Below are 26,436 nucleotides of genomic sequence, written 5' to 3' on the forward strand. Positions count from 1 at the left end.
GGTCCGAGCTGCCCTGTCCAGGGAACTGGGGCAGCTGAAGGGACTCGCCCAGACCTCAGCTTGAAGGCCACAAAAAGGAGAAGCGGCTGGAAGCAGCCGCTGCTTCAAAGGGAACTTCTCACAAACGTCAGGATGGGGAAAGTCAAAGCCGGGTGGGGAATCCCTGGGAAGCCCAAAAGCAAAGGGGGCCCGAAGCCGAGCTGGAACCGGACCCTGCTCAGCTCCCTCCCCTCGGCCCAGGGCCCTGCCCCACGGGGCGATTTCCAGCGCTCCTGGCTGGAGCCCGGAGTTCTCCAGCCCAGGTGCTCCGCAACCTTTCCAGAGCTCAGTTCAGTCCCTCCAGGTGGTCACAGCCCCCACCCCAGACCCCAATTTCCCCCCCATTTCACAGCTTTAGCTCCTCGGGGGGCTCATCGCAGCAGCTTGGATGCTGCTGCAGAGCAGCTGCTCCCGCTCCCGGCTCCCGGGAAGAGCCGGGGCCCGGCTCCAGCAGCCCTGGGGCCTCCCTGGCTGGATTCCTCCACGGAGCAGATGATGCTCTGCCCAAGGGCAGGAGCTTGTGTGCCAGGTTCACGGGCAGCTCCCGGTCACAGAATCACGGAATTGAGGTTGGGAGGCACCACTGGAGCGCACCTGGCTCAGCAGGGGCCCCTGAGCACATTAGGATTGTGTCCAGATGGCTTTTGAGGATCTCCAGGGAAGGTAACTCCACCTCTCTGGGCAGCCTCTGCCAGTGCTCCGGCACCTGCAGGGCAAAGTTCGTCCCCTGCTCAGGTGGAATTTCCTGTGTTCCAGTTTCTTCCTGTTACTTCTGGTCCTGTCACTGGGCCCCAGCCTCTAATACCTCCCCTCAGGCACTTTATAGCGTATATATCCATATCTACACATATACACACACATATATATATATAATGTTATCTATATCCATCTCTGCTCTTGCCCCTGCCACAGCCCCAGCTCCCGCAGCATTTCCTCACAGGAGATGCTCCATCTCCTCATCATCCTCACAGCCCTGCACAGCTCCCCACTCCAGGAGCTCCATCTCTGCTCCAGAGGAGCCCAGAACTGGACACAGAACTCCAGGGCTGCGGGAGGGGCAGGATCAGGATCAGCTGCCGGGTCCCCCTGCCAGTGCTCCTCCTGGCACAGCCCAGGATCCCACCCAGCCCCCAGTTCAGCTCCCGGGGCTCATTTAACACTTGAGCTTTGCTCCAGGCACATCCTGGGTTGGGGTTTGCTGTCGTTTTCATGCCCTTCCATCAGATCTGTGCAGTACCACCCCGTGGCAGGGCCATGTGGGATTGCAGGACTGAAACAGAGGATCTGGATCCTTCCTGTGCAGTGTCTGCCAGCAATGGGGCCAGCAGCTTCCTGAGCTCTTCCCAGTACTGGAGGTTCCTGACTCAGCCCCAGGGATTTTCTGTCCCAAGATGATTCTCATAGGGTCTGGTGTGACTGGAAACCACTGGAGCATCAGCAAAGCCAAGGCCTCTTTCCTGCCCTCATCTCAACGCCACCAAGTTTGTCACAAATTTTACTGGAGGCCAACAGGAAGAAACAGCAGGGGGTGATTCCAGCCTCATTCAGACCCGAGCTCCCATTTTTCCAAGTGCTGGATTTTAGCTGCAACTGTGATCCAAAAAATAAAACAATTCATGGAGATTTAACAGAGATAATCGGAATTATTTTTTCCTGTAATTTCAGTGGTAGGGAGAGCTGCTGCTGCAGAGCTGCCTTTCAAAGGGGTGGTGTTAGGAATTCCCTACCTCCTTTTGGAAGGAGATTCCTCTTATGTCCACTGAAGATACATTGTTCAGGCATGATAAATCCATACCTTGGTTTTGGGTCCAGCCACACTGGAAGGGTCTTATGAAAGGACCATTTACAAAGCCAAAAATTTAACTTTGTTTTGAAAGTTTATTGGATCATCTTGACACAAAATCATTACAGCAGCTTGTGGTATGTTGTTTTCTTTTTTTTTTTTTCTTTTTCCCAGGGAATGTTGATAGCAAATAAATTTGTGAATGTAACACATCATACAGTTTCAAAATTCTAGAATCACTGCACAGGATTCTGTAAGAGACTCTACATGCTAAAGTGACAGTTTTCATCCATGAATTAAAAAACCCAAACACTAATTGAGGAACATTATCCTTTAAGACAATTTTAATATGTTCAGTTTCTAATACACAACTGGCTAACCAAGGGAGGCTGACCAAAACCAAACCCTCCACGTCCTGGCAGCACGGTCGGACACGGAGCTGGGCCTGGCAAGGAACCCAGAGCACCAGAGCAGAGCCTTTGCCAAAATACCTCCTGTGGGAAGAGTGTAAAGAGCACAAGACACGCGTAAAGTACAGGACATCACCCAAGGGATAAGATCAACGCTTCATCCTGCTCCCTGCGTAGGGGGTCAGTGTTTTAGGAGTGGTGGTGGTGCTGGAGACGTGCAGACCCAGCCAGCTCCTCCCTGGGCACCTTTTTGGAGCAGCCAACTGCTCCTGACTTGTGCCTCAAAGCAAAACCGTTCCACGGAGTTTTGCTTGCTGGGTGTGGAACGGCCAGGAAAGAAATGGAGTGGGGGGAATAAAAAAGAAGTTGAAAACAAGGGATGTTGGAGAGGGACATCCACGGAGCATCTCTGCAGGACACCAGGACATCCCTGTCCTGTCAGTGACTCCACAAGATTCCAACAGTGCAGAATGGGCTTCACTTCCCAGACCCTCCCTTCTTCCCTCTAAAGCAACTGCTACAGTCCCAAATCTGCAGCTCCTCAGCCCCCTCCCCATCCTGCACCCCGGGGGAGGGAGAGCAGCTCCTTGTGACCCCTCTCTCCTGCACTCTGGCAGGGAAAGGGGATCCTCATCCCTCCTCCTTCCTGCATTTGGGACAGGGGCTCCTCACCCACTTCCCCTCCTGCACCCTGGCAGGGAGAGGGGCTCCCAGGCCATCCCTCTCTCCTGCACCCTGGCAGGGAGGGCTCTGCCACAGGGACCCAGGGGCACTTGTGCTGCCAAATCTGCTCTCACTGCAAGGGCAGGGCCGAGGGACACTGAGGGGACACTGAGACAGAATGACCCTGCTGGTTTCAGAGCACAGAGGGAGGACATGTAGCTGCACACAAGGGGCTGCACCCATTGCTGTTTCTCTAACCTGGTAATGGCCAACCTCAGCTGGTGAGCGGAAGGATAAAAAAGCAGGAACAGACCCCTTTGGATTTCCAGTTTCTTGCTACAGCTTAACTGTTCAGGAATGTGAAATTGAAGTGGACTCTTGAAACACATCAGCAGAGACAGCTCAAAGGGGAGAGGCCTGACAGACTCCATGTGTGGGGCAGTCGAGGGGAGCACAGACCCAAACAGTAACACTTTCAGCCCGTTTCATGCTTCCACACTCGACTCTTCCAGCTGTCACTAAAAGAAGGTTAAGGCTCAAGGCAACTACTATAAACAGAAACTCAAACATCCCAGTTCTCACAGGGCTCCTTTGGATTAGCTCAAGGAGATGGAAGATGTTTATATGCTGATCACAATAGATCTTGAGATAATAATAATAATAAATCATATATATATAAAAAAAAAAAAATCAAAAAAAGAGGCCTTCTGGTCCAGCACCAGCCTCTGCTAGAAATATACATCAACTACAGCAGCCCTGAAGACATATTTCATGGCTAAGGATTAAGTCAACCTTCCCTGGCATAAGCACAAGCAACAAACTGTGCTACTGTTGATAAAGTCCTGCTCAGTCCCCATCCCACGCAGATGAAGGTCATGGGATCATCATGAGCTGCTGAATAAATAGTGCCCGCCCCTCCCTCCCTCCCTCCTCCCCTCCCTCCTCCAGTCATGTCACCAGGATCTCTTTGGGCTAGAAAGGGTTAACACCACAGTTTGTAAAAAGTTCTGAAAATAAAAAGGTAACATACAGCCTTAAAATGTCTAAACTGCAACCAATGGTGGAGTTAACTGAAAGCACGTGCCCCAGGGTAGTACATGCGTACGAGGGAGAAACTTAACACTTGGGTCTGCTCGTCTTTACACGTTGGGTGTGGTTCTTGTCGTTGGAGTATTTTATAAGGAATATTCAGCACTTGGACAATGTCTCTTTCATCTCATCCAACAAGTTGCTAAGCAGGGTAGAATCATTACATTTCCCATCTATGGATACAGAGTTCTCTCCCTTGGAAAGGAAAAAAAAAAAGAAAAAAAATCCATTAGCTCCTCTTCCAAGTGGGGATAAAGTTGTTCCAAGTCAAGCTCAGGGACTGGAAAGAAGCAGAGGAAGGCAGGGAAGGCTCCAGGTTTAGCTTCTCTCAGGGGTTACAATGCTCTCACCTTTTTTACCAGTAGGCAGACGTGATGGCCTTGGATAGAACGGCTGTACATGGATGCACACGAATCAACGCGTTCCACAACTGCAGAGAAACAGCAACTTCATTTAATTCAATTCAATTCTAATTCAAGCCTTGCTTCCCGAGAGCAGCCACTGCTCTGCCTGGCCTCGAGGAACAGAGGCTTCTACAGAGGGGAGGAGGAAGTCAGGGTTAAGATGTGCCTGGCTCCTCCTGGCTTCTCTCTGGGACATTTCACAATAATGAGGTGAGTCATTTGTCTCCTAAGCCACAAATGTTCTGTGGCAAAAACACTGCTCAGAATGTAGATTTCTTCCCCAGAAATACTTCCAGTGAGGCAATGTCTAATGCAAACACCAGAGCATGATGAAACAGCTGGTTGTTTTGCTTCAGCCAGTGCTTGTGTTTTAATTAATAAACCCAAACCTGAATAGCTGGGGCTCTCCCTCGCTGACATGAAGCACTGGGGAAGGAGGCTGAAGCCCTGCACATCAAACCCACCCCTCCAGAGAACAGTTACAGCTTGAACTCCCCACCAGCTGCTCCCATGATACCTGTCACATGCCTCACTGGGCTGCAGGAATTCCACAGGGACACAAGGAGAATTCATTTCGAAGAACACTGCATGCTTTGAGTGTTGCAAAACTGGAGAAAACTCTCCCAAATGTATTTAATCTGGATATCAGCTGCTCCTGTGATTGCTGAGCCCATGGAGTGTTGTGCTCACCAAGCACAGCAGAGATTTTAGAATATGGAATTCTGCAGAAGGTTCTGCATCAAGGAAGACTCACCTGAAAAATGATGATGAAAACAGATCTTTGCCAGTAGATGTTGAAAAGAAATGCTAATTCCATCTACTTTAATAGAACTCATGTGCAGATCTCCAGACTCTAGGAGCTTGGCAAAAGCATCACTGCAGAACAGGAAGGAAAGCCAATGTTTTATTAGAAATGCAAGTGAAATCTGTCCCATCAGCCCTACGAAGCACGTCAGGGTACAGAGGCTTAAGTGCTACCAAGCTCTAGGAAAATGGGTTTACAGCAAATACAGAAACCACACTCCAGAGTCCACTGGAGCAGCTTGTGCCCTCAACCAGAGCTGCCTCTGCCAGCCCACAGGGCACAGAGCTCTTTCTGTAGAACCACTTGAAATAGGTCACTGGACATATTTGAACATTCACCCCTCACAGAGACCAAGCCCTCAGGAGCAGGCAGAGCTCAGCCTGCCAGGGACAGCACAGGCACTCACCTGTAGCAAGGTGTCGTGATCAAGTATGAAGCGCAACTGAAGTGCAATTTGAAATCTAGTTTTTCATGGGTTGAACCTTCATCATTCTGCAACGGGGCAAAGGAGAGGAGGTGAGTGGGAGCCCTGGGGCAGCAAGAGGAGGAGCCACCCCCACCCAGCACACAGGCACCAACCAGGAGCTTGGGGCTCAGTTCCCTCTGAAACAGCCTAGCCAGGCCTGAAGGATCAGTCTGAGAACAATCCCACCACAACATCTGCCCACTCAAAGATTTGGGCAGCTGGGTTGATACGTACACCTCGAACAGGTAAGGGACACAATGGGCTGCAGCTCTGCCAGCACTCTACTGAAATCAACTGAGTAGACTGAGTTTAAATTAACACTTGGAGATGTGGTTTTACAGCTTGTTATTTCCTGAGCAAAATAATAAATTAATAGTTCCCAGATTCTTAGGTACAAAAATAGGACTAGCAAGCTATTTTTAAGAAACCCTTAAAATAGAGATAATGGCTGACTCAGGAGTAGCCACAACTGTCTCCACTCATTTCCTTTGAGCTGTTCATGCAGCTCTTTCATCAATAACTGTACTGAAACAACATCAGAAACCCACACAGTCCTATCCAGCTCAATACTTGCTAAACAATGCCTTCCACTGACCTCGCTCTTGGTCTGGGTTTGCACTCTTAATAACTGCATCTAATTCTTATTTTTGTTTTCCAGCCTTGTACCAGGCTGCAGTGTCCAACCAGTCCCTGGAAAACTGAAATCAGAAGGAGCAGAGCCTGGTTCCATCCCTCCCCTCCCCAGCAGCTCAGTGTGATTTTCTAGCTGACAATGTGGCACATGTTCAGGCTGCCTTGCTCACACACTGCCAGGAATGACAATCTAGGACGTGCTTACGCAGGATGGGGGGCACTCTTTGCACAAGATGTCATGTGAAAATGTTCCTCACAGAATGGGCTGGTGCAGCAGGGATGAAATGATGCCTAAAAAAAAGCTCGAGAGCAGAGCTTCCCACCCGAGTCCAGCTCCCTGACGCAGTTCCAAGGGAAGCAGAGGCAGTTGAGAGCTGCACTTACTTTGACTATAAAGGACAGTGTTCCTTTTAACTTCTGAGCCATAACAATACTCTGAAGTGTAAACACAAACTGGGCTTCATTAGAGATTCCTAGTGTGAAGAGAGGAGAGGGAAAAGTCAGGTCACAACATGGTTTTCAGATCTAAGTAATGACTAGAATAAACTGACGTATGTGCAGACTATTTTTGAACCAAGTTCTTTGAGTTGGAAGAGAGTTCTACACACAATTGCTGTGGTGAGTCAACAGTGTTACAGCACTTGGGTCTCTCAGAAGCAGCAACGAGAGCTGGGATTTGGTGGAGGTTATTGAGCAAGTGCCTGGGCAAAGTGTCACAGTGTCACATATTTAACTATTTGGATAACTGGAAATTATATCATAAACATTTCAGAGTAGCTTTCAGAGCTAATTTGAATTCTAATGTTTCTATGTTTTCCTTTTAATCTACAAGTCTGTTAAGAACTGCCTTATACAGATTTAAAACCAAATCAAATACCCCACTGCTTTTCATGGGGGATTGAAATGCACCCTGAGGCCACTGCAGCCCTCTGTGAGCTGTTTCAGGATTCAAATTAACTCCTTGGTGAAGTGAAATTCAGGGAAGGTTCACTGATCTGGCTGTACTACTGTGCTCTGTACAAAACCATTATCCTTCATTTCTGTGCTTAATACTTCTGGAGGGCTCAGCTCCCCTCCTTACACATCACAAACCTTCACTGCATAAGGCCTCTGCCACTCAAACAGCAGGACAAGAGCTCCAGAATAAATCCAGAGTGGATTCTAACTCTTCACAAACCTATCACCTTGTTTCATTTTAAATCTCACAGCAAACATATAATGAATTTTGGATTCCCGTAGTCAAAGGTGTGCCAGCCTGCAGGCACCTGGAAAAGGAACTCAGACATCTGGACTCCCAGCCCTAGATTAAAGCTTTGCTCTTGCTGTGCAGAACCACCTGCATTACAGCAATACTTGGGAGAAGGCTTATCTTCTCCAAGGAACTGTGGGAAAGCCCAGGAACACCCAGAGATGTTTTTCTGGAAAACAGCAAGAAGTTCAAGCAGCTCTTCCCACAGGAGGGCAGTGCAGGGCCAGCCACACGCCGAGAGCCCTGTGCAAAGCTGTGCATACCAGGGGGGAGCTGGAAGGGCACAGGTATCCCATCGTGTACTGATGATCCTTCCGGTCGGAGCATTTTAGTGTTGAGAGAGTCCAGGACATTCAGTTCCATGCTCTTAAGGAAGCTAGTGCTTTTGTTCTCAAAGATAACAGACACAGTAACTTGGCTGTCATTCTGGAGGTTTCCTTGAATATCATAGGTCTGCAAATGAAGGGAAAAATGTCACAGGAAAGAGTCAGAAACTTCAAGGAACAAAATGCAGCATGGGGATAAAACCAGGTTCAAAAGGGAGGTAATTTGGTGTAGCTAGAGGATTATGAAAACACACTGATGATCAGCTAAGGACTGGGAAAATATCAACTTAGAAATTAAAAGTGGGACACCCAAAGGAAAGGAAATGGAGCTTGGTTACAGTTCTACCCCCTGGGATATCAACAGTTCCTAAGTTATGTGATGGCTCTGTAAAGTCACTACACCATCCCCAGGGTACCCCCTCTCTTAGGGAACACAGAGAGACAACATTTGGAACAGAACACCCCAAACTCACCATTTTAATGTACGGGTTCTCAGCAAGAAGGCGATAACTGGACATGGGCTGAAAAACAAGCGAGAAATCCCAGTCACACTAGAACTGATGGCTCTGAAAAGGACCATCACTGTCCTCCCTCCCAACCAGCTGAGCTCTGCCTTATCCCCAGGCCTGGGCACAGCTACTCACCGGTAGTGGCTCATCCTCTAGTGTCCCATTCTGCACTGACTCTGGGGGCTCCTCCTCGCCATGATGGCTCTTCTTTTTGGATTTCTTTTTATCCTTTGATTTCTCTTCTTTCTCTTTCTTGTGCTTTTTCTTCTTATGCTTGGAGGATTTCTACCAAGAAGAACAAGAAACTACAACAAACCCTTAAAGAAACCCTCGATTTCTAGCCATGATCCCTTTACCACACTTCCAACTCTAGACTCTCACTCTCTGCACTTCCTGGACTGAGCAAAGTTTCCCTTTACTGCAGAACCCAAAACAGAACTACCATTCCTTAAATCCCAAAAGTAATTGCGTGTGGAGTCCCAGTAAACCCTGCTCTGCACCAGCTGCCAATACCTTATCCCAAAGCAGCCTGGGAACAGCACAAGGCTCAATCTCTTCAACTGTTTGGAAGCTCAGCTTTAACTGGGACCTGTCCTTGGCTCAGGAACAACCAAACCCCTCACCATGAGGTGTTTATAGCTCCTCAAGGATGCAACATTTGCAGGTGGTCACTGCACTGAACAGATGCTGTTGGTAATTGCTGTGTGCTGCTTTTTAAGGAATTTGAGGCAGCAGGAGCATAGGGCTGAAGGGTGACAGCAACTTCATAGAACCAGAGAATTGTGAAGGTTGGAAAAGATCTTTAAGATCATCAGGTCCAACCATCAGCCCAGCACCACCTCAAAACCATGTCCTCAAGTGCCACATCCACAGGTTTTTTTAACACTTTCAGAGACAGTGACTTCACCACTGCCCAGGGCAGCCTGTTCCAAAGCCTGACAATCTTTTCCAATCTTTTCATCTAAACCTCTCCTGGTGCAACTGGAGGCAATTTCCTCTTAATTTAACCCACTTACCTTTCCTTCATCCTCCTCCTCCTCCTCATCTTGCTCTTCCCTTTCTTCTTTTTTTACCTCTTGAGGTTCAGCCACCACAGCAGTGCCCATTCCAGGCTCGCTCTGAGGAGATGAGCAGAAGGATGATGACACTGATGGAAAGCAGCTGGAACAACCCAATCCCACAGCAGAAGAAACTCAACAGTGACAACTCCTCACAACTGCTATTCCACGAACAACACCAGGCTTACATGGTATCAAGGCTTTCATTTTATGCCTCTGAAACCCAGCAAATAAGATCACCTGAGGACACGATTCAAAAGATTTCCTCCAAGGAATCCATCCCCTTATATTCCTTGTCTCTTCCTCTCGAATTTCCCATCAAAATTCATGAGAATTTTTCTTTCACACTCTGTCTCTCATGTCTATTAATGCTGCTAGAGTCTATCTCATACTGGGAAATAAAGCCATACAACTGTGTTACATTAAACTCATCAATAACAAAATCAACCAAGCCTGGAGCTGCATCTGTATTTCTATTTCTTGATCTGCACAGAATGAGCCTCAAGTCTTCCACTACAGTTTCTATGAACGGGACAGACACACTATCCCTGCTCCCCAGCAGGAAGTTGAGGAGATGAAGCTGATGTTCCCCCTCTGTGCTGCAGCATGACACAGCACTCCTGCACAGCCTGCAGGCAATAAATACCCAGAGAAGTTTCCTCTGATGGGGGAGGATTCCTACCTGTGGCTGGGGAGTGGGAGCAGCTGGTGGAGCAGTGGAGAGCCAGAAATCCAAGTCTTCCCCCTGAATTTTAGGAGAAAAAAACCACCATTATCATTAGCTTCATATCTTTCTTAAAAATCAAATAAAAAAACCAACCCCTCCCAACAACAACAACAAAAGAAAACCAAAACATAAAGATCACAGGGCTGGAACATCTGTCCTATGAGGAAAGACTGGGAGAGCTGGGGGTGCTCACCTGGAGAGGAGAAGGCTCCAGGGAGAGCTCAGAGCCCCTTGCAGGGCCTAAAGGGGCTCCAGGAGAGCTGCAGAGGGACTGGGGACAAGGCCTGGAGGGCCAGGACCCAGGGAATGGCTTCCCAGTGCCAGAGGGCAGGGCTGGATGGGAGATTGGGAAGGAATTGTTCCCTGGCAGGGTGGGCAGGCCCTGGCACAGGGTGCCCAGAGCAGCTGGGGCTGCCCCTGGATCCCTGGCAGTGCCCAAGGCCAGGCTGGACATTGGGGCTTGGAGCAGCCTGGGACAGTGGGAGGTGTCCCTGCCCATGGCAGGGGTGGCACTGGATGGGCTCTGAGGTCCCTTTCAAGCCAAACCATTCTGGGATTCTGTGACTCTACAACAATTAAATCAAAACCTTAAGTTCCCATGGCAATGTAGCACTCCAGAATGCTCCTCATGCACAGATGCTGTGACACATTTAGGAGCAAACACACCAAGAAGCTTCACTTTAGTCTTTGAGCACTTCTAAAGCCAGGCCCAGCTGCCAGCAGCTGCCCAGCACCCCCCCACCAGGGTATCCCAGGCATTCCAAGGGGTGCAGTGCAGAGGGAGGGTGCAGCTCTGCAGGGGGGTTAACAGGAGGACACTTCAAATCCTGAGAGTAACTGACAGCTACTGGCAGGGTTTATAACTGAAAGGTTCTGAAGTACATGGGAGACAGGAAGCAGAACAAATGACACTCACAACATGAGTTGCAGATATTTTGCTAAGGAGTTCCCCATTTGGAGAACAGACAAAATATCAGCGAACTCAGCTTTCATGTGAGCTCTGGCAGATCTGCTGTGTAGGCTGCAGTAAGCTGAATTCTGCTAACTTATGAGGGTAAGTAAATGTTATTTTTATTAACAGAAATCTTTAAATACCTGCTGCTACAGTTGTAAAAATTTAAGGAAATAAAGGTTGAATGCATTCAGCTGTTTGAACTGTCAAATGTGACTGTTCCTAAGCAACAAACTGAACTCAGCAATAAATAACAGCAGTAGCTAAAATAACACAAGTCTTGGAGAATTACCTTTTTTCCTTCTTCCTCCTCCTCTTGTACCACCTTTTTCTCTTTCTCTTTCTTCTTTCCTTTATCTCTCTCTTTTTCTTTATGTTTCTTTTCCTTCTTTTTGGGTTTCTTGCTCTTCTTCTCTACTAGGGGAACTTCTGAGTCTGGTGACTTCAGGGTCTCAACATTCCTGTGTCTCTGCACTGGCAGCTTCTCGCTGTCTGCTAAGGGTCTTGAAAAGAAGGAGCCCATTAGTCCCTGCAAACAGCCTCCCTCAGCCAGATGAGCTGTCCAAGACAAGGTGTGCTTTGTTTTTAGGGAGCTGGGCCCCCAAACCTGAAATCAGCTCTGTACCTGGAGTTTATTTATGCAACTGCAGATATTGCCCTTGTGGGTCAGGAGTCAGAGGAAACAACTGGAAGGTGACTGAGAGCCAAGGTCTTGCTGTTTAACCCTTAGAGGTGCCAGCTAGAGGCTTGCAGGCTGAGTAACACCCACAGAAGAACAGCTCCATGTAGGGTTATGCTGTGTTTCCATGGAATCCCTCTCCAAGGAAAAGCAAGGATGTGGAACAGCATTTCCAACAGAGTGGAAATTCGAGCAGTGGAATGCCAGCATGGCTTCAACAGCCCTTGAAGGGTGTGGGGTTTGTTGTTCTTGATGAACAGGTCGCTCCAACTGGGAATTATTCTAAATAATTTTTATTTTGGAAGTCTGCACTATGAATTTCTACTCTACTATCACATTTTAGAAGTTAAATGTAACTTCAGACACCTGCTTCCAGAAAGCACCAATAGCAGTTCATATTTACACTGTATCCTAAATCCACTACTTGGGGAAAAAAAGCCAACACAAAAATTTCTCTCATTCTTGTCAAACATTTTCAAAAATCAGCAAGAATTTCACCAACTGCATCTTTTTCTATTTCTTAGCTTTTATTTAATGTTAATTTTCAGGTTTGCACCTGAAACACCAGTTCAGGAAGATTTCTAATGGCCTCAACTGCCTCAGTGTTTTTGCTTATATCGCATTAAGAACCAGAACCAATTAATTTTTCCCTTTCAGACACACTAATGGAAGATTGAACAGCAAACAGGCCTCATCTTTTACTATTTCAGATACACCTGTACTGGAACAGCATTGGTGCTGAAAGCCAGTGACAAAACAGACTCACATAAACACGAGGGTCACTGATTTCAACAGTTCCACCACCCTTCAAGGACTTACACTGTCCAAAATCAACCAACCTGACAAAGGTCAACACTGAGGAGATATTCTTACCTGGAAGGCTTCCCTGAAACCAGACTGCGTGTGAGCGTGACAGACAGAGCAGTGCAAGCACAGAAGGAAAGAGAGAGGACACAGACATGAGAAACCATGACAGGAGAGCACAGCACTCATGGCACAGGGGAGGGAATGGATGGAACAATCCAACAGGCCTGGATGCCTCCTGGAGCACCTAGGACCTGCTCTGCTGGGTGTGCCCAATGCTGGTGAGGATCACGGTGCAAATCCAGGGGCTACAGTCAGAAATTAATTTCCTTTTACATATTTGTCCCTGCAGACTTCGACTGGCTCATGAAAAAAGGAAGTTTTTCAGAAAAATTGTTTTGTTTACTTTTAAAAAGTGCTATAACACTTTTTCACAAGGTACTGAGGGGCCAAAGCCCTATAAATTTAGAACTACAAAGAAAGGCACAAACTCTCAAGTATCAGAGGAAGGCAGAGATCCTACACAGAGCCACATGGGCCTGCACAGTTTTCCAAACTTTACAGGAGGCATCCCTGGACCATAAATCAGCAATTATTTTTTAGCATGGTGATTTCGTAAAACAGCAACTAAAAAAAAAATCCAAACCAATCTCCATGTGCAATACTGAACAGCCCAGTGCTCATGGTCATGTGGATGCAGGGGCTCGAGGTGCTGCCACTGGAACAGCCCCAGCAGCTGGGTGGGGACCAGCCTGGTCCCAGGTGGGACGTGCAGCTCACTCAGTCATGTCAGAACAACACTTTACAACAGTGGGACCACACTGAAGGGCCACAGGGCAATGGGGTGGGACAGCCTGGGTGTTACTGGTCAGTGATCACAACACAGGCTTGCCGTGAACACAGAGGTTCTGAGGGGGACAGATGGACACAGGTCACACTCAGTGCCAACACAGGTCATGGCAGAGACAGTGGGATACCCAAACCTCAGAGTAACCCACACCTGATCCAGGGACACTGCCTGTGCTTCCAGACTCCCTCAGTCACACCACATCTAATGACTCCCCTGCCCTTCCCAAACCTCTCCCATACTCAGGAGTTGAGATTTCATCATCCAAGCTGCAGAGGGAGCCCAAGCTGGATGAGCACCTGAGGTTTCAGCCAAACCATGGGGAGAGACTTCAGCCTTTTCCCCTTATGGCCTGTAGTGCCTTCGCCTGCTCAGTCCCAGCCCTGCCCTCAGGCATTCCCGTTACCAACTCAGTGAACTCACACACAGAACTGCCACTTACTTATCCAGATCTATGTCAAGTGCCTTATAGGGATCATTGGGATCTTTATCATCTTCATCACTGGGCAAAGCATTCTGCAGGACAGATAAAGAGACGTCCACTGAGGAAACAAACCACTGGCAATCTTCAAACTCAAGCTTAACACCACCCAAATTAAATTTTTTGAGCCTGTGAGGCCTGGACCAGGCCAGCTGCAGTCAGGCACAGTAAGTTACAGGAACAATGCACTTCAATGCAGCATCCAGTTACAAGATTAATTTAGGACAGAAACCCCTTCTTCATAAACTGCAGGATTTGAATTGCTGCTGTTCAGTTTTGATTAAAGGAAATTTTAGAAACAAATGCAGATGACATCATTAGCATCTGCAATTAATTATCATCAGCTGCAAAGCTGCTGACTAGACAGCAAGTTACTGTCAAAGTGAAGCAGCAGAGCATAATAAATGCTATTTGGACAGTGTTACTTTTACAGCAGAGATGAACATTGTTTCATTGGTTTTGATTTTTTTTAATAGCTTCAGTGGCAATTTTTGTCTTTTTGTGAGAAAAAAAGACAGTAATTTCTTTCCCTGCAAAGAACAGCCTGGGATCATCTCAGTCATTTGTGAAACAGCTCTGCAAGACACCACAGCTCTGGAACTGCCACACTACAGACTGGCTGCAGTTGTGGGGGCAAAAATCTCTCAAGAGCTGCACACAGATAAATCCCAGACCCCAAGCACAGAACTGACCTCTGGCATCTCCTCTGTGATGATGTCGACGTGGTGAGCTGGAGCAATGTCCTCCTCACTCTCTGTGTGCAGGGAGTTGTGGCGATGGTGCTTCCCTCTCTTCTCCTTTTTCTGTTTTTTCTTTTTCTTGTCTTTCTCCAGTTTCTGTTTATGCCTTCTCTCTTCTTCCAGTTTCACATACTGGTCTGACATGGGCATTCCTGTGGGGAAAGCCAAGCTGCTTTCAGGTACAGGGCACTTGGACTGAGCACTGAAACACCATGTCAGGAGGGAGCCCTGCTTTCAGCTTCCCACAGCCAGCCAGATCCACAGCTCCCTGTGCTTCCACATCACCTCACACACAGCCCCTCAAGCAACAGCTCTGCTGTCCACTCCATCTCTCCAGAAACAGGACAGAGCTCAATCCTGCTCCCTGACTCTTGGCTGCATTAACTGCATTACAAGGAGCATCCAAACAATGAGATTTTAAGGAGAATTGGTGACATTGCTGCTGTACTGACAACTTTAGGAAAAAACCTTAAACGTGCACTTAGAGCTCACCCCTTGCAATGTAAGGCACTTTATCAACAGCTTCTCAGTGCTGTATCCAACCACACCTTACACACACAACTACCTTTTGATAATTGAAACAAGATACTCAAATAGTATCTCTACTAGATACTATCGATTCTATTTAATGTCTACTGATCACCTCCATCAGACCTCTAAGATATTTTGAAGGTGACTGATCCCACACTGAACAGTGATTAGCCTACATGTTACAGACCTAGCTGCACAATATTCCTAATCACAGAATTATTTCTAATATTATCTTGAAAGGAACTCAAGACTGCAAAGTAGTATTTTCAAATGTTAATTAAGGAGATATATTTAAGACTCTAATGAAAGCATGTTCCTTGCCCTTCAAAACCTCAGGTGGAATTCCTAAGAAGGAATTACGGCTTTTGCTTAACTGAATTTCTTTAATTAATTTTAAAGATTAGCTTGTGTTTACCTGGAACTTTTAATGGGACAGAAAGGTCGATCTGGACCACAGGAATATGTTCCACCCCTGGAGTGTCTTGGTATCGCTGGGAAAAGAAAGATTTGTTATGTTCTGAGTACCACCAGCACAAATGTCTGTAAATAGACACATGACAAACCACCAAGCAGTTCAATACCTTAAGTGAACATTTTACAGGATAGGAATGGAACAGCTTGTTACCAATCCTGTGTGGTAGCAGAGTGTGTTTTAAAGCCAGTTGATAACTATTATAAAGGACCCTACTCTTAGCTACAGTTTTTTAACCCCATTACTGCCCTGAAGAATTACTGCAGCTCTCTGAAAAATTTTTGGTTTGTGTTTTATTGCTAATAACTTGCCACTTCAGAAGATAAATTTGGAGATTGGAGTTGAGGAACATGGGGCAGTCCTTCGGATACAGAGGGAATAAAGGAAGTGCTTTCCCTGAAAAAGGTGTTCAGAGACCACAGCAACTTTTTGATCCACAAAACACAGTGTGTGTTGCAGGGTCACCCACTTCAGCAGGGGTCTGAGCAAAGTGCCTGGGGATGTGAATGTTGCCATCACCCAGGGCTGGGACAAACTGCACAGACTCACAGGCTGCTCTGGGGATATCAGGTCACTCAGGAGATTCTCAACACAAACAGGAGTTATAAGAACAGTTGTAGGCAGCCACTCCAGTCCACACATTATAAAGTAGTCAGAACTGCAGGGGAAATACCAGAATGTCCCAGAGGAGGCTGAAGCTCTGACACTCAGGGAGCCTTCACACAGTGACAGCAGAGGCCAGTGAGATACTGCAATTCAGACTCACCTTCTGAGGGGAAGGAGAGCTTTTAATATAAAATGGGTTGTTTGCCTGCTCTTGTTTCCGGGCTTCTCGACGCTAAAAGCAAAACAGGATTTGCAGTTACAATGTTTGTTTGTAAGCAAAGAGATAAAAGACATCAAAGTGCAAAACAAAATCTCCCTGCATTTTTGGAACAATACATAACTACTGTGAAAAGACTAGAGCAGAACAGCTTGTGTGTGATAAAGCAGTTCTGAGTTACCAGACATACAAGGAGAGAACTGCAAGTACCATTAGTAATTCCCAGCCCTGAAGTGTCCAAGGTCAGGTTGGGCAGGGCTTGGAGCAACCTGGGACAGTGGAAGGTGACCCTGCCCATGGCAGGGGGTGGAATGAGATGAGCTTTAAGGTCCCTTCCAACCCAAGCTATTGTACATGATACTAATAACTAATATTCCTTAGAACACCTTCTTTGCTTTTTAATTACAGACTGGAGATAATAACTTCCCAGAGATCACTTTGATGGCAATTGGAACACTTCTGTTTTCATTTCTGCAGGGAGAGGAAGAAGTGAAGATTCGTTTAACACCAAGTTCTCTCTGTGAAACCAAAGAGGTCAGAGGCAGGAAAGGTGGGATCCCTGCTGAGAACAGTCATGTTACAGCCATTCCCAGGAGCTGTTGAAGTCCATGAGCATCAGCTCACATCAATGATCAGCTTCCCTGAGCTATGGAGAGCAGAACGGCTCCCTGGCTATGTGAAGAATCCACAACAGCCCTCACTGCTTCAGCACCCCTTAGATTACTACTGAATTATGTAGGGAAAAGCATTTTAGCATTCACTCACTCTGGCCAGTTCCTCCTCATCTATTTCTGGCTGTCTGTGTCTGGAATGCCTTTGTTCCTCCTCATGAAATATTGTTTTGGGCTTTTCATCTTCAGACTCACTGTCTGATGGAGGTTCATTGATCCAGGCATCGAGGTCCAGGCTGGGAAGAATTGCAGCAAACAAACAGCTTGACTCAGTACCCCTGAGTATTTCAGTGTCTCATCATATACTTTGCTTTATTATTTAAAGTTTAAATAAGGGTTTGAAACAGAGAAGGAACTTTACCCCTCAGGAACAGGGACTTTCTTCTGTGCTTTAGGAGCCACAGGGTTCAGCTCACCAGCAAACAGGGCTATCACTTCCTCAGCTACAGGAACTTCTTTTACTTGTAGCTTCTGAATGTATTTTATTAGCTGCAAGATGCAAGAAGCCTAAAAACAAATGCAGGAGTAGTTTGAGAGTAATATTTAACAAGCTGAACCAAACAAATCAACTGAAGTCAGCAGAAGGTAAGTGTTTTACTCCATTAAAGGAATTAAGAGAAGCAGCATAAACTGCAGATTTGGAGCAAATGTAAGAAGTCCATATTAAGCCTCTCTTTCAGCTGGGTCCTTTTTGTGCCCTTATGTGCCTGAATGATTTTAAAATTAAATTGTTTTGAGTGAAGATCTTGCTGGCAGCCTTCAGAGATGGCATCAAACTGCAGTAAGATCTGGGCCTTGTCACTGATAACAGCTTATAGAAAACGTGCATGACCACAGAGAACCACAGACCTGCTCCAAGACTTCCCATGATAAAACCCAAAGTCATTTTGTTCTCTTACCCTCTCCTGAACCTCCAGATCTGCACTCTGCACAAACTGAGGCAGGCGCTCGATCATCAGCTGTGTAATTTCCTGAGCTGCTTCCTTTTCCCCAGCCTGCTCCTTCTGCTGCAGGATGGATGCATAGAGCTTCACCATGTTCTGCACGTAAACAGCCTGGATGTGGCCTGGCAGGGTTGTAACTTTAGGCCTCAACATTGCTTCTAGGGTTTGGTTTGCTTCCTCGAGGTGTCTGTAAGGACAGAGTGCACAGATGAAAGGCAGCAAAAATAAAATCTAGCAGGCTATGCTTAATACACAAAGAAATACAGATCACAGCACTTTGTTTTAACAAATCTCATGCTCTTACTCAAAATTGTCTGCTCACAACTAAATGGAAGATGCACAAAAAGTTACTGAACTAAACTAAAAGCTAAAGTTGTTTCTAAGTAAAAATGTGATCACGCTGGAAAAGAGGAATATGTATATTCTCTTCTTCATCTGCAGCTTTCTTTGTACAACTTTTTAAAGAAAATGAAGATCTGAGCTGTACCAGCATTCCCTCAATATCACACCTAGAGTGTGAACTTAAACTGGAGCCAGTGTTCCGAGTGGCAGTTATAAGGGGACACCAAACCAGCTGGGGTAAGAGGAAACTACAGTACCACACCTGTCCAATCTACCACAATAAAAGCTGGGGAACAGCTGTATCTGCACAAACAAGACACAGAAACATCTGTTGAAGCTAAAAAACTGTGTTGGTACAAGAACATTAAAAACTGTGCTACTGTGGGTACCACAAAATTTTGAGCAAAAAGATGACAACTTTTAATTCCCAGGAAGATGGGGCTCTGCAAAAAACCTTTTAACAAGGGCAAAACAGGGAGGAGAGAAAGAACTAATTCAAACCCGGTGATTGGACATGTTCCCAATAATATAAATGGGGGTGGACCTTAATGATTAAGGAGTTCCTTCAACATCTTAAGATCTAATAGCTTATACCTACAAGATCAGAAGGGTCCAAAGCTGTTGGAAAGTGTCCAAAGGAGGGACACGGAGCTGGGGAAGGGTCTGAGGAGCAGCTGAGGGCACTTGGCTCGTTCAGCTGGAGCAGAGGAGACTGAGGGGAGGCTCCTGGGGGCTGCAGCTCCTCCCGAGGGGAGGCGGAGGGGCAGGGGCTGAGCTCTGCTCTGGGACAGGGACAGGAGCCCAGGGAAGGGCTGGAGCTGGGTCAGGGCTGGGCATGGAGCTCAGGGAAAGGTTCTTCCCCCCGAGGCTGCTGGGCACTGCCCAGGCTCCCCAGGGAATGGTCCCGGCCCCGAGGCTGCCAGAGCTGCAGGAGCGTTTGGACAGCGCTCTCAGGGATGCCCAGGGTGGGGTTGTTGGGGTGTCTGGGCAGGGCCAGGAGTTAAACTCAATGATCCCTGCCCTGAGGGTCCCTTCTGACTCAGAATATTCTGGGATTCTATGATTCACTACTTTGGCTTCCTGCATGAGTGGGCAAGGCTGGTGAGACAGGAAAAATGACCAGATAGTTAAAAATGTCTTGGCTAGCAAGAGCTGATGAGTTGATGGTGTGAGGGAGCAAGAGAAAAACAATCACTTTGGTGGCATTAACCACCCTTCTCTCAAAAACACACTTCAGTGACCAAAGTCTCTGCCCAAGAGCTGCCACTCACAGCACACCAGGCTCTCACTTACTCGGAGAACTCCCCACAGATCCAGGCAGCAGCATAGAGCACCTCACAGATGCCGTTCCTCTGGGTGTTGCTGGCGATGAGGTGGGCGTTGTCCAGCAGCATGGCCATCTGGGACACCGCAAACTTCCGGATGGCTTTCACTCTGATGGCCACATCCAACATCTGGGCTGCGATCAGGTGCCCGTGCCTCGTGCCCTCCAGCCGGGTCAGCTCCACCAGGATGCTAATGTACCTACAGGAAGGGATGGATGGGTATCAGAGGACAATCCTGCATTGCCTCTGTGATGAGCTCCAAGCTGGCAGCTGAAAGCACTGACCATTCAAAGTTTGTGATGTACTGATAATTGGACTGGCTGCAGATGTCTATGATTTTGGTCAGCAGCTCATCTCGGTACGTCGTCCCTTCGGCTTTATCCACGTGAATCATCAGTTTCTTCACAATCTCCATCAAGTTCTTCTTGGAGACCTGTTAAAGAGGTGGTGAAGGGTCCAGCCACTTTCCTATACAGCCAAGTCCTTCTGATGCCAGGAAGATTTTTGCCTTTTCTTTTATACCCCTGTTACACCTTTTTACAACTTCTGTATTCTCAGTGCTTTTTGCCTACATTCTTGGACTTGTTTGTCAAGCTAAGAGACTCAACATTTTAGAAGCTTCGTAGCCAGGGATCAGTGTGCCCCAGAGGCCAAGGTCCTCTCCAGAACACATTCTGTAAACCAAGACAGAACCAACAGGGGAAGGTTCCTTGGGGAGGGGGGCTCACTTGAGCCTCTCATTGAGGAATCTTTGATAGATATGCTAATTATTAAAAACCCACAATGTTATACCCAATGTTCAGGAGGGGGACAGAGAGAGAGAGAGACTCAGCAGGGTGCATCTCGATGCACATGACCTGGACGTGTGCACCTAAGGATCCTTAAAATAAACACCAAGGTAAAATCCCTTTTCCCCTTCTAACCATGTGTGACTCTTGATTTTAAGACCAGGAAAAGGCATCACTTGCAGTTCCAGTCAAGCAGCTGCTGGCTCTTTGCTGGACCCACATCATGTTAACAAGAAACTAGAACCACCCCTGTAGGCCCCAATCCAAACATGAACCTGTTTATTACTATTCAATGTTCTTGTTAAAGAGCCAGCACAAGTATACAAGGTGCTTAAGAAAAGACTGGATGTGGCACTTAGTGCCATGGCCTGGCTGACAAATGGTGTTAGGTCATAGGCTGGGATTTGATCATCTCAAAAGTTTTTTCCAACACAGTTGATTCTGTGAAGACCTCGGCTGTGGGAGAGCTGAGGATCAGTGTTACTATCAGCAGTACAGAAATCTAAGAGAAAGTGAATTTTCTACTGCCAGATTAGAAAGTTTAAGAGTTCAAAACATTTCTGCTTACAAAGGAAACAATTTAGGAGTCATTAACATCCAGTGGAATGGATTTCAAAATGGGTGATTTCCAACAGGGCCTGAACTGAGAAACTCCTCCCAGTCTGATTCAGATTTTTTAAAGCTCTCATGCTGAGCCACATGTTTTACTTGTCCTAAGTGCCAGAAAAGATATGGGAATTGTTATAAAAAGTCTGCTGTGGAGTTGTTATCAAAAGTCTCTGCTTTCTGGCAGAGAAAGTTGCATGTTTTCCTTAAACATCACCTACCTAAAGGGTCAGGGGAGCTGGAGAGGAAATAAGTGTAGGAACATACCATGCCATAGAGGAGATCTAAAGCTCTGAGTCGGATGGACTCATCTTTGTCATCCAAACATTGGAGAATGAGATCCTTGTGAGACTGAACTGACTTAGGGTGTGTTTTCAGGATTTTGGACATAGCCAACAATCCCAGGTACTTCACTGTGAAAGACAAAATAAAACTTCTTTCCAAATATAGAAACACTGCTTTGTGCTGAGCATGAAATCTTAAAGCTGGTTTCAGTAGAAGCACTTGGTATTGAAACACTTGAATAAAAATCTGTGATGAAGAAAAGCATTTTTGAGAAGGATGCATCACAGACTACAGTCTTTAATTTCATAATCCCATAGAAAGACAAGTAATTACATATATAACCCTCATCAGGCTCTTCCTGCACCTCAAGCTTTATCATTGATTCAAAAATATGTATTTGATAAATAGAAACACTGGGATCTGAGAACAGGCATCCTGAGGTAAACACAGCTTTAAAAGCACTGAAGATTGGTGTGTAACAGTCCTGTTCTCAGGGGGAAAAATTGAGAAGGAAGGAAAAAAGAGCTGCACAAAAGAAAAATTTCCCAGTATTCTTTGTAGTGACTAAAGTAAGTCAACACTCTTGCATTTTACTATTATGCTCACGCTGCTGAAAATAGCTATCACTGCTTTCCAAGCAGCCAGTCTATAAAAAGGGAAATCCCAGAGCATGGAAAGAACTGGTTTAGATTTACAAGACCACAAACAGCAGTAATAATTGCTGTCGTTTGTTTTAAAAAATATTATTATAAAGAAGTGCTCACCATCAAAAATTATTTCCATATTAACCCCCCAGCAATTGTTTACAGCACACCAGGCACTGCAATCCCTCTGAGGCTGCTGCAGCATCTCCCCAGTGCTTGGGGGCCAACAGCTTCATGAAGACAAGTACCATACTTACAGTTCTGGTCAGAATCTTCTATCAATATCCTCAACTTCTGAACACAAAGCTGGAAAAAAAGACCACACCATGTTTATTACAGGTCTTAATTAAAGTAAGTCTTCATGAAGTTTACTCAATACACAAGGAAGTATCTGACCAAGACTTGAGGTCTCCAGGTGAGAGGGTTTTGTTGCATTAACAGATTTCCAAACAAAAGGAACCTCTGTGTGACTTTATTGATAGCAGGAGATGAATAAAAGTTGGGAAAACTCTCAAACTCTACATTTTAGAGCGAAGTAAGTAGGAGAATTTCCATAGGAAATGCTTCAGTCTGCAGGATTGCACAAGAAGAGCACTTCAGTAGCTGTAACTTCTGGCAGAGGAACACAATCCCATTTTCCCTGGCCCTTGGGATCCCACAGCAGAACAAGCAATCCCCAAACCCAGGGTCTCACCTGGATGCTGGCGCTGTGGTTGGGCATCCCCGAGGACAGAGAGATCAGAACTGAAACACAGAAGCACAAATTCCAGTCAGTATTTCTGTGCTGTGAGTGACTGCAACGACACCACCTGACAGTCCACACCTAGCTCAGCTCTCAGGGAAAGGTGCCAGATTATTGTTTGTCTGTTTGCTTGGATTTTTGGGGGTCTGAAGGGAGGAGAGAAGGTTGTGACATGAACTTATAGTTTCATACACCGTAACAGTAATAATAAGAGGGCTGGAAAAACGAAGTGTAAAGGTGGAAACAGCTGGAACAGCCAGGTCAAAGCTGCTGTCACTAAGGTTTATTTCACTGACATAAGGTAGCAGTCAGGGCTGTAAATACATCAGCAGCTACTGTACAGCTGAATTTTTAATTGTGCACTTTCCTAATGCAATGGGATGCAGCAACAGATCCTGGAGTTCAATGTGATTAGATTGGAGCTTTAATCAAGCCAGCCACTGTTGATTATATGGGACATTTGAAAGCTCTGGCAGCACACAGCCCCACTGCAGAAAAGGTGGGCTCACCTTGGTAACTGCTGCTGGCACAGCACAGCCAAGCCAAGCCCAGCTGTGCCTGAGCAGGTGCCACGTGCTGCCCTCTGTCCCTGCAGGGAAGCTGTGCTGGACACTGTCACCTCCAGAGCTGGCAGGTGCCAGGTGCTCCTCTGGTGTTTCAGGGCTCATTTGCTGGCTCTGAGTCTGACATCACCAGCCCTGAGGTGTCCTGGGTGGGTGAATTACCCCTCTACCCACAGGACGACCCCACTGGATCTCAGTGAAGGCCTCTCTCATCCACAATGGAATTACCCTCCGTGTTATTTTCCCTCCCATCACAACACCTCATTTCCCTGAAGGAATGAAGGAATACACAGTGAGTGACAGATCTCTCTTCCCTCTCTGAACTGACCCAGCACAGCAAGTTCTGCACCATTATCCAAAGTACCCTCAGGAGACAGACAGACAATCTGTGAATGTCAATAACCCTCTGCTCCACACTCTGATAGGGAAAGTGCCGAGCCTGAGCTGCAATACTGTGTTATCCCTTTTTGCCTTTGTTTTCTCTCACCCTCCCAGTTATGGAGTTCATATCCCCTCCCCAGAAACTGAAACTGCCAATCTAAGGAATTACACCCCACTTTTAAGCTGCAAAGTTGCAAAATTTAAAAAAAAAACAAGTCTGATCCATCATCACATAAGAAAACTTGGCAAAGAGACATCACTCTTGTTTTAATTCTATTGCTGCTGGTAAATTTTGTAGTTGTAGCAACATTTAGGAGCTTGCATATAAATAATCTCATTGTCTGTGCTTGGTTTCAGCCTTCAGCAAACACAACACAGCTGTAGGGACTGTGCCTCACTCACTGACAACAAAGGATTTCAGCCCCACAGTGACACAAAGTTTGCCAGGAGACTTATCCTATTATAAAATCCATTAAGTTAAAGAAAAAAGGTTTACAGATGGTGTTAGTTGATGACAAAGTTCATCACGTTTTTTTTTCTAGGTTCCAAGTTGCAGTTCTCACCTGCTATTACTGTGTTCACACATTCATATAAGAGAGACATGGCTGAGGTGCTGAAACAGAAATCAAGTATATTAAATAAGGAATAAACCAGCACATTTTGAAGAGTTGTCAGCAGTATCTCAGAGCTAGTTAGCACCCTGAACATCACAAGAAATTGTCAATATTCTGCTCCATATCCCTTCAAACAGATGAAATTATTCTCACTTAAAAACTGTTGGGGGGAGGAATTTTTAAACAAATGTCTAAACCCCCAAAAATCTTCCTGGCAAAGCAGCAAGCAAGAGCACTGTGACACAAGGAATGAGGAAGGAAGTGGTTACTCAAACTCCAGCACCAGTCACAGAATACTGAAGCAATCTTGTCCAAGAATCAAATTAAATCCTCTGCCCAAGGTCAAAAATTCATGACAAGGCAGATGGAGAAGCTCGAGTCTCTCTCCAAGCGAGTGAGTCACGCCCCAGCAGCAGAGCCTTGGGATGCAGGAACACACTTCCCATCCCTGGAAGTCAGCAACCCATTTCCAATGTCTGACTTCCCCCAAAACTCAAATTCAAGGCTGCTTTTGCCAGCTGAACACACAAGACAGTGCAGTTCTGAGGACTGCAGAGGTCCTCACAAAGCCTGATCTATACAGGAGGGAAACAGGGAACCTCCCAAGCCCCAAAGGAACAGGCTCCAAGTACACAGGGTACACAGGGAAGGAGCACAGCTCCAGAGGCAGCAGCAGAGCAATGCCCTGAAGGCCACTATGGGATGCTGAGAACCAAGACCAACACTTCTGCTCCCTGGGTACTTGGTGGGACAGTTCAGGGTGCTGTGACTCATTATGAGATCCAAAATGACTGAATGGAGACCAAGCCAAAGAGGATCCAGACCTCAGAGCTAAGAATTACCAAAATGGGAGCTGGGGACAGGAGGTAGGATTGCCCATCTTCCTGCTTTCTCTGGTGGGTTGTATCTATTTGTTACTGCTGACAACTCCCTGCAGGTTGTCATCTGGATGCTGGTCTGCTCTGAGCTGGTCTGCCTTAAAGGAATACGAGGATGGACAGAAATCACTTGGCTAGAGCTGCTCTCAAGGCTACAGAGAAATCTGCTTAAAACCTTGCCCTGTCACACGAAAATAAAAACTTTTTCACTCAACAACTCCTGCATAAGATCACACTTCCTCTTCAGAACTGGGAGAATCCAGGTATTCCCTCCAAGGCATCTATTTCCTGATTTCAGTTCAGAATTAGAATCACTACACCACCACAAACCAGCATTAACAAGGGATAAGAAAATATCTTCTACTTTATTTAATCTACATTTAGAACATACATATTATAAGAACCTCTTTCAAAACACATCTGAGCTGCCAAATGTATGAGAAAGGACTTTAATATATTCCTTGTCACACTGCTTTGGTGGGTAAGGCACTCCCAAAAGTCAGGAATCAAATGTGTGAGGTGAACAGGAGAGGCAAATACACAACTGAGCCTTTTGTAAGCCAGAGCTTTTATACATCCTCCACAGTCATCTCTGGCTTAAAATGCAGTGAAAGGAAAGCAGATTGCCCCAATTTTCATGCACTCTTTGGAGGAATTCATGCTGACAGTCAGACACCCAGAGACTTTCCTTTAAGGTATTTTACCTCAGGTTTTTCAGAAACAATCCTGATGTGAGATTGTTTTTTGATACTTGAAGCCAATATACTGAAAGTCAAGAAAAAGTTAAAAAATGCATCCCCACCCCAGCTATTGATCCACCCACCAGGTCCTTCCCCAGTCGTGACTGAACAAGGCAGGGTCTGTCACATGTACCTGTGGATGAGGTTGGTCAGGGGCTCAATCAGTTTCTTTCCCAGTCTTGGTTCTAATGGAGTAAGAGCACCAAACTATTCAAAGAGAAGAAAAGTGAGTTAATAACTGCTTTTCAACACCTTCAAAACATTATGTAAATTACAGCTCACTGTACTTAAACCAAGCTATATTAACATATTTTTCTCTTTGGTTACATTCACAAACATTAGAAGATATTCCCCGGTTCTTTTTATTCAGATTAAATGGTAACTATGCCTTCCAGCAAGAAATCCATTCTCACAACCAAGGTA

The 26,436-nt window shown here is 46.3% G+C and overlaps 1 protein-coding gene across 1 annotated transcript in view; it reads right to left on the reverse strand.

Moving 5' to 3' along the window:
• Positions 1-3,828: 3,828 nt before the first annotated feature.
• Positions 3,829-26,436, reverse strand: part of AP3D1 (adaptor related protein complex 3 subunit delta 1) — a 41,859-nt gene continuing 19,251 nt past the window's right edge. The window contains exons 8-32 of the mRNA XM_068996819.1: positions 26,147-26,220; positions 24,345-24,394; positions 22,790-22,839; positions 22,353-22,401; positions 21,434-21,579; positions 20,057-20,205; positions 19,741-19,971; positions 18,061-18,292; positions 17,523-17,668; positions 17,256-17,397; positions 16,434-16,505; positions 15,611-15,686; positions 14,617-14,816; positions 13,886-13,959; positions 11,406-11,616; positions 10,117-10,179; positions 9,393-9,494; positions 8,512-8,661; positions 8,341-8,388; positions 7,805-7,994; positions 6,677-6,765; positions 5,600-5,685; positions 5,143-5,264; positions 4,335-4,414; positions 3,829-4,179 (exon numbers count right to left, since the gene is read on the reverse strand). Coding sequence (XP_068852920.1) covers positions 4,084-4,179; positions 4,335-4,414; positions 5,143-5,264; positions 5,600-5,685; positions 6,677-6,765; positions 7,805-7,994; positions 8,341-8,388; positions 8,512-8,661; positions 9,393-9,494; positions 10,117-10,179; positions 11,406-11,616; positions 13,886-13,959; positions 14,617-14,816; positions 15,611-15,686; positions 16,434-16,505; positions 17,256-17,397; positions 17,523-17,668; positions 18,061-18,292; positions 19,741-19,971; positions 20,057-20,205; positions 21,434-21,579; positions 22,353-22,401; positions 22,790-22,839; positions 24,345-24,394; positions 26,147-26,220 — 2,928 coding nt within the window. The 3' untranslated portion in view covers positions 3,829-4,083. The remainder of the gene's footprint in view (positions 4,180-4,334; positions 4,415-5,142; positions 5,265-5,599; positions 5,686-6,676; positions 6,766-7,804; positions 7,995-8,340; positions 8,389-8,511; positions 8,662-9,392; positions 9,495-10,116; positions 10,180-11,405; positions 11,617-13,885; positions 13,960-14,616; positions 14,817-15,610; positions 15,687-16,433; positions 16,506-17,255; positions 17,398-17,522; positions 17,669-18,060; positions 18,293-19,740; positions 19,972-20,056; positions 20,206-21,433; positions 21,580-22,352; positions 22,402-22,789; positions 22,840-24,344; positions 24,395-26,146; positions 26,221-26,436) is intronic.

The sequence above is a fragment of the Aphelocoma coerulescens genome, chromosome 28 (genome assembly GCF_041296385.1).
Source record: "Aphelocoma coerulescens isolate FSJ_1873_10779 chromosome 28, UR_Acoe_1.0, whole genome shotgun sequence".
NCBI lineage: Eukaryota > Metazoa > Chordata > Aves > Passeriformes > Corvidae > Aphelocoma > Aphelocoma coerulescens.